This window comes from Lasioglossum baleicum, chromosome 8 (assembly GCF_051020765.1).
Source record: "Lasioglossum baleicum chromosome 8, iyLasBale1, whole genome shotgun sequence".
NCBI lineage: Eukaryota > Metazoa > Arthropoda > Insecta > Hymenoptera > Halictidae > Lasioglossum > Lasioglossum baleicum.
This window is the reverse complement of record NC_134936.1, coordinates 16885293-16904879: the sequence shown is the minus strand read 5'-3', so window position 1 is coordinate 16904879 and position 19587 is coordinate 16885293. Positions and strand designations below refer to the sequence as shown.

Below are 19587 nucleotides of genomic sequence, written 5' to 3'. Positions count from 1 at the left end.
ACCAGCGACGAATTCGCGCGGATCGATGTCGGCGTATCAAATCTCCTTTGTCTAGTCCATTCGCCGCCTTTCTCCGTGCTCGAATTGATTCTGCCCCGACCCTATGGCTCTCTCCCTCTCTCTCTCTCTCTCTGTAAACAAAACTTTCGGCGATACTCCCCCGAGGGGCTAGACAATCGTGTCGTTAAGCCCCGCGAGCGCGCTTTAATCAAGCCTGATTCATCGATGGCGGATCGAACGGAAAATTCTCGGCGCCGGGTCGACGCGAATCGAAAGGGCTGGCTAGGGCCGGCAAAGTCTCGAGCGTTATTAAATTTTAAGCCCTCAGCCTGGCCCGCGCGCTCAAAGTGAATATTAACATTCGCCGGCTGGTAAATCTTTGACGGGTCGGCTCTGATAGCACGGGATAACCAAACTATCCCAATATCTTAATCCAAATATCTGGCCGGGTCGCTCGCCGGAAGATCGAGCTCCGCCAAACTCGCAAGTGTCTCGCTCGCCTCAGATCTTTGCGCAACGCGAAACCTCGCCTCTCTCTCTCTCTCGCTCTGTCTTCTCTCCGTCTGTCGGTCCGTCCGTGTGCGTGTGTCTCTGATTCCACTGATACCGAAGTTACTCGCTTAACTAAGTTCCCGGTGAATGCGCTTAACAACCATGAGCCTTGTCTCGCGCTGCCGCGCCGCGCCTCTGCCGTATGATTTAACGGCAAACTTCCGCGGTCTTACGTGTAAACACGGCCAAATTAGCTGGATACGTATTGCAGACGGTTATTTGCACTCGCGGCCCCCACGGTTTTATGGTTTCGCCGACCGTAAGTGCGACCGGATGCGCGGTGATTAAGATGCACGAACGTTCACCGTTCTCGAACGAGCTGTTCCAGTTTACAGCTTTGAAACATTAATTCTTCACGCATGTTCACGAAGAATGGGCCTCCACACATGTGTCCGTAAATTGCTTACTCTTAATACGGAAAAGTAACGACGTTGTGGGTACACTTGATCGCTTGCAGCAACCTCGCATCTTGATTGAATTTTCGCTGAAAAATTTTTTAACATTGTTGAAATGCTGCTAAACATGTCCACAAAGTTCTATAATGATTAGACTGCGGACCTTTATGCGAAATAAAATTTTCTTACCTGAACTGCGACAAACTGGAGTGAAATAGAAATTTATTTTCCCCCCTATCATGTTTAATAGGTTGACAATAATATAATAGCATGTTTAAATTTTACTAATGTTTTTGCTATTTTAAATTATACTTCCTCATTTTTGTCATAAATGCATACAATCCGCAGTCTAGTTATAACAGTTAGGGTCCCTGATTTTAATAGAGGAGATATCAAATATTGGCATTTTCAGTTTTTTCAATTCTACAACAATTTTGAATTTCATCTACTCAATTTTGCTATAAATGCATGAAGATCCGCAGTCTAATAATAATAGATCTTTTGGTTAACTAGTTAGAGAATGGTAAACTCGGTCTATGATCTCACGCACCAGATCAGACCACCCCTTTAATTTGCTATTCCACTTGGGACTGATCGATAATTGCAGAAATGTGTCGTTGCTGTCGTTGACGCGTACCGGTTGCACACCGCACGACAAGTTAAGATTGCGGATTAAATAAACCAGTGCACCGCGAGCGCTTTCGAGAGGACTGCCCTTTAGACGGTAGGGAATAAGTTATTGCAAGTTTCCTATCGATCATGACACCGGTGAAAGGGGCGGTGTTCCGAGCGAGACTCCTTTTAATAGCTGTTCTTTACACGCGAGTACTTTTTAACGATTAAAAGTGATAGGGGTTGTCCCATTTCGCCTCGAGAGGCGACTCTGATATGCATGGAAACATGAAAACTTTAAATTAAGTTACTTGCAAGATAACGATGTTTCTTTCGGCTGCAGATTTCCTCAGGCCGGTAATTAGCGATGAATCACTATGATGTATCTGTGCGCTAGTCCTTCCATTGATATCGTTCATGGTTTCCAACCCCGACGAATTTCAACACCGTGTCTCGTTGAATATTTTAAACGTAACGTGGAATCCGGAGACGGCATTCTTTCCTATCTCTCTCCCTCGAGAGGGATGGAGAGGCGAAGAGAGACAGAGAGAGAGGTGAGGAAACGCCTCCCAAGAAAGGAACGTCGAAAATCCATTTCCATGATGACGTCGTGTCTTCGTTTCAAGAGAAAGCACTCCCCTTCGCGTCGTTATATAATAATGCAACTCTAGACGCCCGCTATTCCCCGCGCGGAAATTTTCGTACTCCGACCAATAAAACGTAAAGAGCATTCCCCTTCGTCCCACTCCCCGCCCCTTCCCACTGTATCCTTGGCCAGCTTTTAATTTCCTTCTTTCGAAGCATGAATATTCAAGCGGATTTGCCCGCGGCCGAAAGCTACATCGGCGAAACCGGAATACGAAACGGTTCGTGTCTCGCTCGACGGTCCCTCTCGCCATGCGTTCCCCATTGAAAATTATTATTGAATATACGGAGACACAGTTCACTGTGGCTTCTTGCTGAACAGACGATTCCATTCACGATCGTTGAATGCACAACGGGACCCGCAGATGCAAACTGCACCGAGGCACGATTATACTCCGTGTAACGCGACGGTCTGCTGTTTTCAATGCTCCGCCGGAAATGCATGGTACCAATCGCGACAAAACTAACACCGTTTGGTCGTGGGACCGTGATTCATAGTATCCATCGGAGGAGTTGGGCATTATTTAGATAGAAAATTATTTAAGCAACGTTTCGAATAAAAGATAAAAACTTTTTAATCGTTATTTGAAGGTTCGAATAAACAGCAGAGATGGGCAGTATCTAAATACAAAATTATTCAAATACGTTCTAGATACAAATAACCTGTATCTTTCGCCTTGTATTCGAAGTCGATTGCAGCGCCACAATGTATCTGTAACTTCATCTGTCGAGCGCTGCGGTTTGGAGAGTTTATTCATCTGTCTCTCCGACGATTTTCTGGTTATCTTCGACTTGTATTTGAGAGTCGAATACAGCGCCACGATGTATCTTACGGTTGTATCTGTCGTTAACTTGCTTGCAGAGTTATCCGTCAGATTTTATTTGAAGAAATAGATTCGTAATCATATGGATTATTTGAATCCCCAGATGTCGCGCGAGATTTATCCGTCATCTTGTATTCGTTATTTGAAGCTGGATTTAGCCAGACGATTTATTTGACGCTTGTATTTGTGACGAGTAACTGGAAGAGATGAAAATCACATGTATCTTTATTTGATATCTTTATTTGATTTCAAATACACTGAGATCTTGATGCGACATTGCCACGTCGTAATACATATGTAATGTAATACGAGGAACGTATTTACATTTACAGTGACTTTCATTATTATTCCATATTCGGATACTCTAATAAGGACTATAACAATTGTTTAAACAAATACATTTGTATTATTTAAACGATTGGTTAAACAAACAATTTTTATTATTTAAACACATGTTTAAACAAATAGAGTTTCATTATTTGGACGATTGTTTAAACAAGTACATTTGTATTATTTAAACGATTGTTTAATCAAACAAATTTTTATTATTTAAACACATGTTTAAACAAATAGAGTTTCATTATTTGGACGATTGTTTAAACAAGTACATTTGTATTATTTAAACGATTGTTTGATCAAACAAATTTTTATTATTTAAACATATGTTTAAACAAATAGATTTTCATTATTTGGACGATTGTTTAAACAAATACATTTTATTATTTAAACAGATGTTTAAACAAATAACTGTTTATTATTTAAGCAATTGTTTAAACAAATAAATTTTTATTAAAAAAATATATATAAATATTTATATTTTTTTATTTTGTACATACTTATATATATATATATATATTTATAACAATATATTAATTTATGTATATATCGGGGACCGTACAAATAAGCTTACGCGACAGGTGAGCGACCGTCGCGTTGCATCGCCGTGGGTTTACGTCAGTTTACGTGTAGTGAAGTTAGTTTAGCACATGCTTGTGCACGTGTTTGTAATAGAGTATTCCAATTAATAAAAAGCGTGTGTAAGTGTTTCGGTAACTTCAGCCACCTGTCACGCGATTGTGTTGGTGAAATTTGTCACTGTCACAGGTAAGTTTTTATTTTATTGATATGATATATAATTTCCATTATTTGTAACAATATGTTGACATTTTCAGGTAACCTGTCAATTCCTGATTTCCGATGACTTGGTATTGTGTTGGTGAAACTTGTCACTGTCATTTCAGGTAAGTTTTTATTTTATATTTATTTTCTCAGACATTGAAACATTACTGACAAAAGGAAAATTAAAAAATATTGTTAGGTTGGAGAGAAAATTCTAGCGTATTTTAACTTTAACACTAATCCTACCAACAGCGGTCAAGATGACCAGTTCCAGATTTTTTATTTTACAATTAGAAAGTTAATAATACTGATTTCATAAGAAACAATTGTATAGATATCTGTAGTAGTGCACATTTTACAATAGGAGCCATACAAAGTCTAAATAAAATCAATCTTATCATTTTTATAAGGGAACATGTGTGTACCAGTTACTTTTGAGGCTCGGTAGGTTTAGCGTTAAAGAAAACATTTGATTTAATTTATAAAAATACATGTTTAATATTATTCAATTATATAATTTTCATTATTTGTTACAATATGTTGTCATTTCTCAGATAACCTGTCAATTCCTGTTTTCCCATGACTCGCTAGTTAACATGTGTTTTGATTTACAAGCAAAATTACCTGTTTATTTAAAATACGACATAGCTTTCCCTCCAACCTAATATATTCATGCTAAAAATCTTCCCGTTTATTGGACAATGCTTTTCACCAAGAAATTCTAATTTTTAGATGCAGCGAAGATATCCAAAACATCAGTTCATCAGAAAGAAAATAGTATTTCCATACAGATGTGACTTACATTAGCGGAGGACCATGGAAAAAAACAAAACAGTTTCAAATTATTAACACAAATAAGTAGAAATGATTTATACACCCTGCACAAATTATAATAAAAACATATCATTAATAACATATTATTCCTTTCTTTTAACAACTCCTTGCGTTATTTATTAAATTATTAATAATTTAGTATAAATTGTATAAATTTATGCACAAATGTAAAATTTATGTATTCAAACGAATAAAAATTATTAATAAAAATAAATAGAGATAATTTATACACCCTGCAAAAATTATAATAGAATCTACAATTATCGTGTTATTTAACGAGCAAAAATTGTTTTAAAAATTACTGACAAATATGAACTGAATTACTTTATTAATAACATATTATTTCTTTCTTTTACCAATTCCTTCCCTTACTTATGACTTGTATGTATTTAGTTAAATGCATCTATATGGTGTGAGGTACAAAATTAAATATTGACAATACTTCACAACTTTTACAATATTTCGTACATAACCGTGGTAACGTTTAACCTTCAAAAATAAGAAATTTTAGGAGCCTACAAGCTCCCCTTGTTCTATGAGCTCCACAGTTTTTAAACCGATCATTTGTACATTTAGTGTTACGATTTGGCAACGTCGCATCAAGATGTATTTGAAATCAAATACAAATTACGATTAAAGATACATGTGATTTCATCTCTGAGAAATACTCGTCACGAATAAAAAAATTGAATAAAGTATCTTGCTACGTCGAGCTTCAAATACATCTGAAGGTTAAGATGAAATCGTCCCATTGAAATCTCACAGATACATTTCCAATAGCCAAAATCTGACGGATACAACCGCAAGATACACGGTGGCGCTGCTTCGACTCTCAAATAACTGTGAAAGATACACTGAAAATTCTCACGCTGTATCTTACGGATAGTGCCTCTTGAATAACTTCTCGCCGCTAGAGGCGTTGAATACGCATACGCAGTTACTTCGAGCTCAGATAACCTACAGATGTCAAATGAAATTTTTTGGAGAGTATCTTACAGATACACTGTGTCGAATATGTATTTCAGGAAAATAACTACAGATAAAAGATAACTTTCATTTATCTTTTATTTGAAAATTTTAGATACATTTTTGCCCATCTCTGATAAACAGTATCTTTTATTCGACCCGTTAATTAAATAATTAAATTCGTCGTGAATTTATTCGACGAACAATAATTTTTATTCGAAGCTTCAAATAATTTCTGCCCCAGCTCGAATGAACATGTGAAGATTCTCAATTTTGCATCTGTGAGAACTTTATTTATAACAAATAGATCAACATTTTCTGAAGAACTCTGTTTTTCCTCTCAACTTTGAAATTCAACAATTGCACAGTTTTTTAATGATGACGTGAACTACTATGAGAACTGTTGAATAAGTACTTTATGTTTTTTATTTAAATAAAATGGACCACTCAGAAAGCTCCCATTCCCATATCCCCCGTAGTGAGTACAGGGGATGAACGATCATCGATGACTGAGAAATTGGACGATCCCAACTTCTCGAGTCTTCCTCACGCTCAAGGAATGGAGCTCTGTCTCCTCATCGTGGCTGCATCAAACTCTAAATTAAAGTTTGAGAGAAACAAGATATACTACAGAAATGATCCTGTGAAGTATGATCTTGGTTTTCCTAACTCGCAGATACCTATATATCTTCGACACCGAACGTCTTTAGCAGCAAGAAACCAGTTCAAGATGTCGGCCATCTATCGGCGGAATCGTGAGGTAGTTTCCATGATCTACCACAGCGTCCCCACCACGTGTCCCTATCACAAGAACCAGTTTACGCTGTAGACTAATTTTGAGCCAGACAATATAATGCAAAATTAAACATATAAAATGCGGGGGCTATTGTTCGAACAGGGTTGATTTGATAGAAGGGAGGATCTCGAGGAAGAAAATACGTTCGAACAAGATTCGATCCGCAGATAGGAGTGGAGCCGATCTCGCCAGCCGATTCTCGAGTCGTTTCATTCGCTAAAAACGAACCGCATCCGGCCGATTGATATTTTATTCATGGGGCGTGTTGGTGGATCGACGCGCTCTCTATCCTCGATTTCTAGCGAGTCGTTGCTCCGCCCGTAGATACCCCTCGACGGGGGGAGAAGAAGCGAAATATTGCGGTCACCGGTAAAGTCTGAGGACAATGGCGCCGGCTGGTGTTAAAGCCAGCTTCGGAGAGGCCGGGATTTAGCGACTCGCCGTAATTCAAATCTGCCGCAGACAGTATCCGATGGGAGATCACCTGACGGCCTGTCCCGCGGAGATCACTTCCTGATATATTCCCGGTTATATTCCGGAGATCCAATTTTATTAGTATCGCCGTTTACGATCGATACTTGTTCGGCTGGACCGTTGCCTCGGAATACGGTCGATATTATTCCTTGGATTACGAGGTACCGGAAAGTGCGGCGCACATCGGCTTCCTGATGGATTATGTGGACACACGCGAATCCCTCGTACGTTTTATATTGTGTAATTTTGCCGGAAGTATCACTATACAACGTACTCGGTAGCAACATATTTATTCGTTCTCGATTTTATCCTAGAAATACTGAATTCTTCGATTGTCAGACTTTTCACGGACTCCCTGGAACCTAACTCTCCCTCGAGTGTTGTATCCTTCAACTTTCGTGTCAGACGCTGCAAGAAGTCTTCTCCGAGCTCGAGATCTCTGTTTCGCGTGAAAACACCGGCCGCAATAATTGATCCCCTAACGTTTCACTCCGTTCAACGAGGTAGAATCACAGAAACCGCCTGAATTCCCTCGGCATCCGCCATAAGCCGCCGGTTCTCAATTTTCAAGAGGCACCGGGGTGTCTTCCGGGTCCCGACGTGTTAGCAGAAAACGTTACGCGGCCCGTTAGCTGCCCGAGTAATTCCGACACGTGTGCTTCGTACGTGCCACCAGTACCCGGCGCGCTGACAATTATCCGAAACTGTCCCGCGTTGTCGCGACCCACGCACACGCTCGCGACGAGAGCGAGCGAGATAGTAAAGTTACGGGGAAAATCGGAGCCGATTAAGACGCGGAGTACACAGCCGCCGATTTCCCGGTTCTCCATCGTTTAATTAAAACTTCCTAAGCCGAGGAATCTGTTATTCGGCGCGCTCGAGTTCGCGGAAAATAAAGTTTCGCCGTTATCGCCGTTTATGACCGGTTCCTTAGATAATGAGCGACCCGGGGGTTTGTGCCTGCTATTAACGCGATTACTTTCATTGGCCCCGATACACGTCGAGTGTGCGTTAATCTGAATTATCGCGGAACCGTTGCCCCCGACGTTTTGCTTAATTAGAACCTCGGTTCGCGAATAAGAAACGACGCTGTTAATTTTGTAAACGCATCGGTGTCGAATGTGGCCGGTGCATTCGATGCACTTCGAGGAATTATGTTCTCTGTGTGTCCGATTAGATTAATCCGCTTGAGAGTAAAAAATCGTGTCTCTTTTACGACTTCGTATTCGAAATATCACAGAAATGTCACTTTGGGGAACGTATGAATGTAATTAAGAGTTCGAAGCACACGCTACAAATTCCTTCATATAAATACCTAGCGGTGTAAATACTCGGCGGTCGAAGTCGAGCTTGATCTTCGGAGAGAGTCAAAAATGAGCAAAGGGACTGTCCGAGTGGAACCGATGTAAATAAAAAAATTTGTAACAGACCACTCTGTTTTTTTCAGGTGTTTGCAGTATGGAACGAAGCTCGTAATTAAACCGCAGAAAGAGTTCTCGGTTTTTCGAGCGGGTTGGAACGACGCGACGCGGCGGAAAAAGATATGGGGGAACAGCTGTAGGGAAACGGTCGGTGGCCGAGAACGCGATAGTCAAATTCCCGTGCGCGCATAGCGAGCGCGGCAGTTCGCAGTTTCCGTGGAAGTTCGGGAACAAGCAGCACACCCTGTTCACGATCCACAAAACACTTTGCGCCGGCAGTATCAGCCGCAGTGATATCGAATTGATTACAGGGTCCTCGGCGTTGCACCCGCAGCCGGCAACCGTAACTCGGTATTTCCAAATTAACTTAACTTCTGCAGCCTTAATTACGTTTCTTGGCCTGGGCCGAACTTTGTTAGCGTGTCGCTGCCCATATTGTTTAGCAGCCGCGCCGCCTCTGGCTTCCATTAGCTCCCGCGTAACTAACTTCCCTCCTCTTCGGAGGACTTTCCGCTTTCCAGGAGCTTACAGGATCCGCGGATTACCGGTCGAGGCTGAGCCGTGGCCCTTCTGGACTAGCCGAGCAAACCCCGAGGACACTCGGAACCCTCGGTCGGTTTAGGGCATCTCGATAATCATTCTAATTCCGGTCCCGTTCGAACCCGTACGCGCCAATTCTCGGATTGTCCTGCGACCCGCGCGCGGCTCTAACCGATCGATTCTCATTTACTCCTAATTGCTGCTCCGGTGGGTGTTCCAGTAATTTTCTACGCGGCCAAGGAGCCCGCTCGATTTCGAGGCTATTTAAAGTGTAGCCGGCACCGTTGGACCCTAATCGACACCATTATTTCTCCTCCGAGAATCCACCCGCTGCGTCCACAAGCCTGTCGGCAGTAAAATTGAAAATGCACAAAAATTCGCGGCATTTGTACACTGTTCTGAGAATTCCTTCGAAAATCATCCCGTAGCTATTAAGGTTAATTGATGTAAACTAAGTGTGTACAGCAAGGCGGACGAGTTTCAGCGTGGCTCACCGGTGTTTCGTTCTAATTGCGAAAGAATCGGCCCCGTTCGTTTCTATTAAAGGATCCAACTCGTCAGAGCCGGAGGATCTCGGGTCGGGCCGATAGCGAAATAAACTAATTAATTGCCGGCGTCTCAGGGCGAGTCGGTGCGCTTATTCGATTAACGATATCGTCGCGACAATGGCGCAATTAGGAGCGGGCGGCTCGCGGCGCGTTTCACTCCTCGAGTGAAACAAACACGGGGGGGATCCGCGCAAGAAACTTCCGAGAGCAGCGAGGATGAAAAATGAGGCGAGCAGGACGTATTTGCGAGGCTGTCGTCGACGTAATCTTCGAGGAAGAATAATTTCCTCTAGGGGCAGGGGGCGGAGGAGGCTGACGGAATCCTTCCGTCGAGAATACAGGAGATCCATTCGTCGTAGACGGGAGAAAGAAGCGTACTGCATAAACGGTCCCGGGGACTGTATAAAACCGGGCGGAACGGGCGTTCATTGTCAAAGAGGGAGCATGGTAATACGTCTGGGAAAAGTTTGGAGCTGTTTCCCTTTTCACTGTTTTCCTCCCGAGCCACCCCCCACCACGGGATTTTCCGAGTGGAATATAACGAACGAGCGTTCCCCGTGCGATTGTCTTCTCGTTGAGCGGCAGTGTAATTGAAATTGCTATTTTATTGCGCTCATTCCCGGGCCGACCTGGCCGAATGTGACGAACGGTAATTGCCAATAACGGGGCCGGGAAGCACAAGTCAGTTTTCCGAGTGTTGTCGCTCCTTCTGGCGCGTGTTTCGCGTGGAAAATTTTCCTGTGAAATTGACGCGATGCGACGCGACGCGCAGCCCATTAAGGAGAACTGTGACAGCGCAACGCGCTCGTTAATATAATAGTCGTCGAAATTAAAACACCAGCCTCTCGAACCCCCGGCGAAACAGCCGCCGAGCAATCGGAATCTCGTTCGAAGCGACGCGCGACGTCGAGAACGCGCGCCCGCTGTTTTCCATCGCGAAACGAAACCTCGTTAAATTTATTTAATAACGTGCGAAAGTGGGCTGGGTTTATCCACCGCGTCTTTACGACGGGAGCTCCGTGTTCCCCTGAACTTTTAACGGGCCCCGACCATTCAACCGGATTCCTTTCGTCGAACAAACTCCTCGCTTCCCGGTCATTATCAGCACCGATGCCTCGTTACACGGACAGAGACAACTGTCCGATAACTGGTTTGATAAACCAGAGATGGATGGAATCGATGTTAATTCTCGGCTAAACGGCGATTCGAGGTACAATCGTTTTATTCAGAGGACAATCGAATTGGAACGGTGCACGGCCGGCCGCAAATACGAGTTAATGAAACGTGTCTATCGAAAAATTAAATATAGCTCGCGTGACCTCGGCGATGCAATTTTATGGAGCTCTTTCGTCGCGGAGCACGCCTCGCCTCCTCTCGCTTTTTTTTCTCTCTCTCTCTCTCTCTCTTCTTCTCTCTCGCTCTTCCATCACTTTGTATTTATAACTGGCGCACACGACTGTACAAACCGGGTTTCAATTTCCAACGATTCCCGATCGATTACTCCAATTTCGTCGGTTTCCCGCGAAGCCGTAAAGGTGATACCCTCTCGTGCATTTTCTCGTTCCAACAGCGTAGAGCTGTTTCCTCTGTAATATAGCGGCGAACGACTGGAATTACGGATTCCTGTGTTATTGGACCGAATTCTGAAGATGCCGGCCCTGCCGAGCCCTTTCTCCCTTCATGTGTCTCTCCCAATTAGTTGGTTAAGCCTGGCGAATCTTTAATTGGCGCATTTCATTTTTCCCACTTGTTAACCCTTGTGTAGTCAACCGGGTACCCATTTACTGTATTCCTTCCAATTGTTTCTTAACGTTCTTCTAAAAAAATATTACAAAATTGAAGCAACGCCTCGCAGACATGTCTTATTGAAAATATGAGTATTAACTTACTTTTGCTATCCACTGTAAATTCTGTGAGTACGAAGTTGTTCTGTAGATTTTGTGCTGACGAGAGGAATTTTTCTGTTCCAGGCAAAGTCGATGACCCGCTCGCCAGCTCCAAAGGCCGGTCAGCTCCGAAAGGGCTAGGGTGCCGCGATTTTCTGCGAAATGGGAGCCGGCAGAGAGTCCGCTGGGCAAGCAAGAAGGTCGGCCGACGACGTTCGCGTTAAAGTTTCAACGGGCAGTCATTAACTCCGCCGCGAGGTCCGGTACAGTCAAGGTCGCCGTGTATAGAAGATTCATATCAGCGGATCTGCTCCTGACGGCGGACCATGGTACATTATTTAAGGAGATGATAACCAGCGGACATTGAGGACCCTGCCAGGACAGAGAATATATATCTTGGACACCCGTCATGGAGGAACACGTCAGCCAGGCTGCCGGGAATTCGTCCGCGGACGGTTTCGTGTTCACCGACGCCTCGATGATCCTCAGGGCTTTGGTTCTCGGTCTCCTGATACTCGTCACCGTTGTCGGTGAGTTGTCCTCTTTATTTCTTTATCTCACTCTCCTCGATTCGCGGCGGGGAAAATTCGATAGATTGTCGGCGAACAATTCCGGGAAAGTTTTATTTGTTTCGATCCCCTCCCACCCGTAGCAGCGAAACTTTTCCGAAAAAAAGATATCAGAAGTAAAATAGGAGCTGGACGCGGCGCACCGTGAAACATTATAAGCCATCCGTGCTAGATATACGACCGAACTTATTGGCAATTTGCTTTTCTCCACTGGAGACGCTCCTCGACACCGGAGGACTATTATTGCGCTCCCACGAACCTCCTGAATGACAAATTACGTGGCAGACTCCTCCGCCGTTATTAATTATTAAGACGCGACATTAATACCATCATCGGGATACAAAAACCTCAATTTTCCGCCTTCTGAAAATTTCCACGTGCCATGAATACAATCCTCTCCATTCATAGGACATGAATTCGTGTATTAATTAAAATTACTCGATCGCGCAACTTCTGCTCGATACTGAAAAGCGATTTTCTTCGAGAGTTTAATAATTACCACAGCTGTGATTAAAAGTTGCTTGAACATTTTTAATCCGTGTGATCCAGGAAGGTTCTTCGGATTGAAATTAATGGCACTCGATGTGCGAGAGGTGGTTGACGGCAACTTAAACGTCGGACGGAAGTCAACGGGAATCGTTTGACGTCGGGGAACGTCGGCACGGTAAAATTGCTCCCTGATGTCTGATCAATTAATCGTCCTCCTTCCGGTTATTATCCGTCGACTGGCAGCGGACGCAGACTCGCGGCTGATGTAATGGTGTCGTTGTCGTTGTCACCGAGTAGTTTCGTGGGCCCGGCTCGGCGTACCTGTAGGCGAGCACAATGGGAGATTAATTTAAACCTGACACGTTTGCCCGCCGAGTAATATATTATCGGGGATGACGAGGCGGGCCACGTGACGCGTCCACGTGCACATGCGCCGCCGAAGATGTCGCATCCGCGCTGATGGAACTTCTAATCCTTTCATCGAATAATTAATTCCGACTTAAACGAATTCCATTCTATATGATTCTATTCATTTTATGGATTTGTGATTGATATGAGTCACCTCTCGAAGGGTTAACAACAACTCAGGATCTAAGAAAAATATTTCCAGTGCCATTAATTAATTAATCGACTACGAGTTCCATAATCGGCGTAATCTCGGCGCCGCAAATTCAAAGAATCAATTCAAAGAAATCAAATCAAAATCAAAGAACTTTCGATAGAAATGAGATAGAGCGATGAAATTTTTTTCAAATGAAAGCTGAAACTTTGCAGAATATGCGATAATTATGGAGATGTTGATGGACATTTAGGAAGCAATAGAAATTTATTAGTGACATGTCACTAAATTTCTCGATTCAGCCCGCTGTGCGCCGTGCTGACAGTTGCTTCATAATTTGTAAGTTATAGGGGTCTTAGATCCAGCGAATCGAACTTCGTCGAAGCGAGGTTCTCGAGGAGTTAATAGGAGCGGTTTAATTAACAGCGAACGGTCGAAGTTTATAGTGACCGATGCAGATTGACAAGCTGCACCGTCGTAAAGATTATTTCCGAGGTGTATCGTCTCGGATGCACGCTTTCGCCGGGAGTTCGAAAGCGTCGAACGACGTGATTCCCCGATTTTACTGGGCGTATATGTTAATTACGTTAATTGCCTGAGTCGGTGCTGCAGATTCAAGATCGCGACAGGACAGGAAGGCAACGTTCAGTAAAATTTCACGAGTTTCCAAGAGGAGCTAACGAGATTAGGAAAGGTAACGACCATCCGTAGATCGCGTCCCGTTTTCACGGGGGCGCGCACAGACAACCAACCAGTTTGATAAGCTCCAGACGCGATGCAGATTAGTTAATTTCTCTGCCGTTTCAAAGGGAAACAGGATTTCGCGCACAGTCCAGTGTTCCCGGAACGATCGAGGGCACCGGTGCGCCCGTCTAACGAGATCAACGGAACCCGTCCTCTCCCGCTGAAAGGATTGTTAATTATAGTTTTTTGCTCGTGGCTCGTTGTTGGACTAATGATATTCCTTTCTCCGCGCGGATCGACGGAGGTCCGAGAGAGCGACGACGGTTCTTTCTCCGAGGAAACGAAACGCGCAACGGGAGGAACGACGTCGAGCGAAACGAGAGAGGGGAAACAAAGTGGAAACGAACAGGAGCGTAGTCGATTAGAGCGCGATTGCTTTCGAAAATCGTCGAAATTTGATTCGAGGCGCGAATCAATTTGCGAGCGAACGTAATCGCCGCGCGACGCGCTATCAATGAACTCTCTGCTGTCTGGGGGAGTTCATTTTCCACGATTTTTCGAGGCCGACCTTCGGATCTTAACGAGGTTTTTCGTAATTCCTAGAGCGACTAGCGAAGACCTTCGAACTTGCGGTCAATACTTTGGAAACCCAATTACCGCCCCTCCCCCCTGATATTGGTAGCCCTCGCAACTTCGCAGTTTCGCATCGTCGTCCCAGAAGTTCGCGTGCTCGCTGAATGCCGGAAATAGAAAAAGATTCCCCGTGAAATTCGCAGTCGCAGCTTCGTGTCGCCGGTGTTATGCCGCTCTGTCGTCGACGACCACCATAATACCGGTTAATTAATTTATTTCATTACCGCGCTCGTCGCGACACCGCCGTACTGTTCGGCACTACGTCCGGGAAGCTTGTATGGAACGTGACACGGCGCGACCGTCGGACCATCAAGTGGATTACTAATGTTTACATTAGACTACGCTCTGTGCCGCTGCATTCGCGACCCTCTAATACGATCATCCTGTCTCGGAAGCTGAATTTTGCACATATTTAAATTCCTTCAATTCAACTAGACCGGCTCGGTTACGTAGCAACAAGAAGCTAGCTCAATATTCCGATTAAAGCGAAAAATGTCGAGGGTTCGCCGGAGCTGAGCTCGAAGCAATTTCTTTTTTATCAAATCTCGCAGCCACTATATTGTAGAATTTCTCCCGATTCGAGGTAAAAGGCTCGTTTCGACGGAGCAAGGAGCCGGCACGCAGGAAATCAGGGTCTTCCTTTAGTACGCAGGACCTCTCTCCCCGGCAAGCCAGGAGAGACGTCCTCTCCCCCGACGTCAAGGATAGAGGAGATAGAGGGTACCGGGTACCCATATATCGATCGCCGTCTTCTTTCTATACGTTCGCGAAGGCCGAGTAAAAAGACGGGTAGTTTAGTCGTCCGAGAGGCTGAATGGCACTATTTAAGCTGTATAGAAAAGACTCGTAAACCTTTATGCCACGGAATACTGGCTCGCCGACCCTACGCGTTATTATCATCCTCGCCGCAGATGGATCCTGAGGCCGGCGCTAGTTCCGTGATAATTCGCGCGCCCTACAGGATCCAAGGATGCAAGAATCCTTTCAGGCGAGGATCCCAACGAACTACAGCTTCTATAATTTCCATCTAACTGGGACCAGTCGAGGACGTCTATTGTCCATTCGAGTTACGATTACAGCGAAACGCAGAATAGTACCTCGTTGCCTCGCGAATCCAGCATTTTCGAAACTTACGAGATCGCCGGACCAAAACCGAAAACTCTGCTATCTGCGTCATCCCATTTTTCGCCCGTTCAATTCATACCGACTGGTACAATCTATTACGGCGTTGCATATGAAGTGTCCGATTTTGAACAGTAACGTTAAACAGCCGCAAGTATTTCTGATTAATCAAAGAAGCACACGTTTCTTGATTGTTTTATGGTTGACATAGAATTTTTTGGTCACTCACATGCTTCATTTTCAAGATTGTCATCTCTATTTTGTAGTTCTTTTACTATCAAGAAATACTGCGTTTTTAATCGCAAGTGACTAGAGCCCAGAATCAAAGTTCCGCTTGATTTTAAAAAATCAAAATCGCGGGGAACCCGTTTTAAACGCGAACGACCATCGACGGAATAACAAGGATTCCGAGCGGAAGTGTGAATCGGCGCTCACAGGAAGGAACTAGTTTAATTAGACGGCGGTAAGCGGCAGTGGACCGGAAATTCTTTAAGGCGGAAAAGTTGGCGCCGAGTGGCTGGCTCCGGGTGGAAGAATTCCGCTAAGTTGCGGAAGAATTCGCGGAACACCTTCTTCCGGAACGTTTATTTAAAGGGTCGGACTACGGGAATTCTGCAACTTCGATCTGACTATTACGGCTCGGGCGGAAAGTTGGAACGCACCGTTGAACCGGGTCCCGCCCGTCGGAAATAAATATGACGGCGCGTTTTCCGGCGAAGCAGTTTTCGACGCACGCCCGAACGCACACCCCTGGCAAACACTTGCTCTCCGGGAATTCATTTCGACGAGTGTATCGTTTGTTCGGGACCAGTGGGTACACGCGGTTTGTGCATTTTTAACCGTGGAAACGTCACTCGCACTACGCGATATACCATTGTCGGCAAGGCATCAACCACGATAGGGGAGGAATACACGCGCGGCCCCGGACGTCATACAATTAACATTGGACGTCAAACAGCGTGCGCCACTTTAATAATGCTATTAATGGAATAATTAATCTATTCGACATTAACATTACATTTCCCAATTGCAATTCACCCACTAATTAGCCGTGGCCGACGGCCGTTCAGCGTTTTCTTTCGATGCTCGTTCCCAGCCGTCACGTTCTGACTGTTTTCCGCGATTAATTCGATCGGTGACGACAATAATCTCCAAATAATTACTAGATGAAATCTCCATTCGTTACCGTCTACCGAGCCTTTAAAGTAACTGGTACATGTCCCTTATAAAAATGATAAGATTCATTTTATTCAGACATTGCACAGTGGGGTATTTGGCCTGAAAAAGCGGAAAAAACTATTTTAACGTTATTTATAGGCTCGAGGTTATAGTATTATATATCGTTGGATTCGTCTTAAGATCAGCTGCAACATTATGAAATCCAAAATACATTTTAGTATTTAACAAATCAAATTTACCTCAGTTTTTTGAAAAAGATATCTTTACCGAATGTAATGAGACCAAAAAGAGCACGCAGACCCACACAGAAATATAACAAAATCGTCAATAAAGTTTTGTAATCGTAAAAGAACTTACAGAATTATTGGCAATGTTCAAATATTAATAACAATACTAATTTAGATGATAACAAAATGAAATCTGTGCGAAAGTGCTCTGTATATCCTCCTGAACAACTTTTGTGATACAAGAATTTACACAATTTTCCTTAAAACACTTGAAAATCGCCAATGAACGGATGCTGGTTTAGAGACTGTTTAAGAACGCAAAGCGCGCCTTAAAATCTCTAACTTTCGATGAAGTTTTCTACTTCACGGGTGTACAAATAGAAAAAAAAATAATATTGCAGCTTTATTCTTCAGACTTTTTACTACGGCGGACAACAAAAATTTTATGACATACGCAAACATTTAGAAATCGACTTTATTCCACTTTTTCAGGCCAAATACCCCACTGTGCATTGTGCAACTTCTATTGTAATGTGTGCTCCACTAAAGATATCTCTACAATCATTTCTCATGAAATTATATTTTTATTATATCACTAAGCGAGTATCTCGTAGGTTAGTGTCAAACCTCGACAAAATTGACTATGCGTAACGATCGCGGTCGCAAGAAGGTGATTATTCTTCCCTTGCGCAAGATCAGGGACCACTTACCTTTTTCCGACGGATCCGTCGATCGTTCGGACATTTTTCTCCTGTCTGTGGCTCCGAGATCTCCTTTAAAAGACATCGAAGTTCCCGGGGAGGGTGTCTTCGCGGCCGAACGACGATAACACCGGGACCGTTCGAATTCCCAATCAAGCCGAACTGCAAACGAAGTTGCAAGAACTTTCCATTCCCGGCTAATTTGCAGTTTATCCTGCGGGGTGCGGTGGCTGGGCGTTCCAAGACGTCGAACATAATTAAACTTCGGGTCCGCGGAAAAGTGGCTGCGGCGATTACCGGCCACTGTGGCAACTTAAGCAGCTCTCTCTCCCTCTCTCTCTCGCTCGCTCTCTCGCGGTCTGTTAGTGGTCGGTGGATCAACTGCATACATATTCATACGCGGGCCCCGGGATACTCGTCGTTTTCCCGTAGTTGTCTCGCTGTAAATTCTGTTATTAGCGCAGTTCACTGGTTAACTAACGGGCCGTCGAATATTGCGCGCGTCGTCTCCCCCGGCTAGCCGTGGCGGAATTAGAGTAATTTCACGGCCGTTTGACAACCAGCGAAATCGCTCGAAGTAACGAGCCGACTCGGGATTCTCGTGCGGACACGAGCAACAACCTTTATGCCCGTTGACGCGATTATTCCGTTCGTGCGAGCGTTTTCCCTCGAGGAAATTCGATTCGTTACAGCTGCGACTCCCTCTCTCTCCCTCTCTGTTGTTAATGGAGTAATAACACCGACGATCAACGTTCTAACGGGTCCGATGAATTAGTAGAAAAATTAATTGACGATCGACTGGGACAGCAATAACCGTGATCCACCGAAACGATTTCATCGGCGACGAACGATCGAGCTCGCTAATCGCCGGCACACCGTTCCGCTTTTGTTCCGCGCGATAGCTCGTTATGTTGATTTTTATACGCAGGTAATTGCCGATTGAATTGCTAATCTGAACGTGAACCGGTTGCCCGACACTCATAACCCCGCGCGTTATGGTTCAATAAATACCGTGCTGGCTGCGATATTTCGCTGCATCGTTCGCGAATAATCGCTCGCATAATCGCCGATGGTTGATAATACGATCCAGGCGGATCACAGGCTCGCGGAAATGAAGATCGGAGTCGACGAAATGGTACACTAAACGGCTGCAGCTATAGATTACTCAAGCAACCGACGTTTGGTCAACAGCGTCGCCGTCCATTCTATGTTTCAATTGACCATGCTGCTTCGTAGAATGAGTCTGAAATGATATCATGCCGAATAGTCCGAATATCATGCCAATGTCTTCATAACAGGAGGCTCTTTAAAGTTCCCACCATCTTCTACCATTATTCATCTTGACACGAAACGTATTTATACCCACTGTAAGTAGCAACAGCGCGCGTTAGTCAGACATACGAGCCAGGACGAATGCGATACCTTCATGAATACAAGAAGAGACTTATTGCCGTTTGCGTTGTACCATATCGCAGCTCAGAGTTCCGGAAAGTTTATTGATATTCACGGTAAGTAGAAGCAGCCAATATTGATCAGCCATACGAGCGAATTCAACATCGTAGAAAACTCCGGCGAAGTTGACAGATCTCTGACATCCTCGAGACCGGCGCAACACATTTACCATGCTCCACCAGTAAGTAGAAAACGTCGACAATGGTCAGACACAGCAGAGACACTCCGTTCGACAGCTTACTTAGTACAAAAGAACCACTTATCACAGCTCAAGGCGGAGTCTCTCGCATGTTCTTGCTTTCTTGGCAGTGTCTACGGTTCTGCGGGACAGTCGAACCATAAATTCTCTCTCGGCATTGT

General features: G+C 44.3%; 1 protein-coding gene and 1 non-coding gene across 5 annotated transcripts in view; one reads left to right on the top strand and one right to left on the bottom strand.

Moving 5' to 3' along the window:
• The window catches only part of 5-ht1 (serotonin receptor), a 161599-nt gene that overhangs the window by 99255 nt on the left and 42757 nt on the right, over nt 1–19587 (top strand). For all 4 annotated transcript variants that reach the window (XM_076429493.1, XM_076429489.1, XM_076429490.1 and 1 more), the window contains one exon: nt 11697–12142. In XM_076429493.1, coding sequence (XP_076285608.1) covers nt 12022–12142 — 121 coding nt within the window. In that variant the 5' untranslated portion in view covers nt 11697–12021. The remainder of the gene's footprint in view (nt 1–11696; nt 12143–19587) is intronic.
• LOC143211715 (small nucleolar RNA U3) lies at nt 6390–6605 on the bottom strand. The gene has a single exon (XR_013009509.1). It is a non-coding gene; the product is annotated as a small nucleolar RNA U3 (small nucleolar RNA).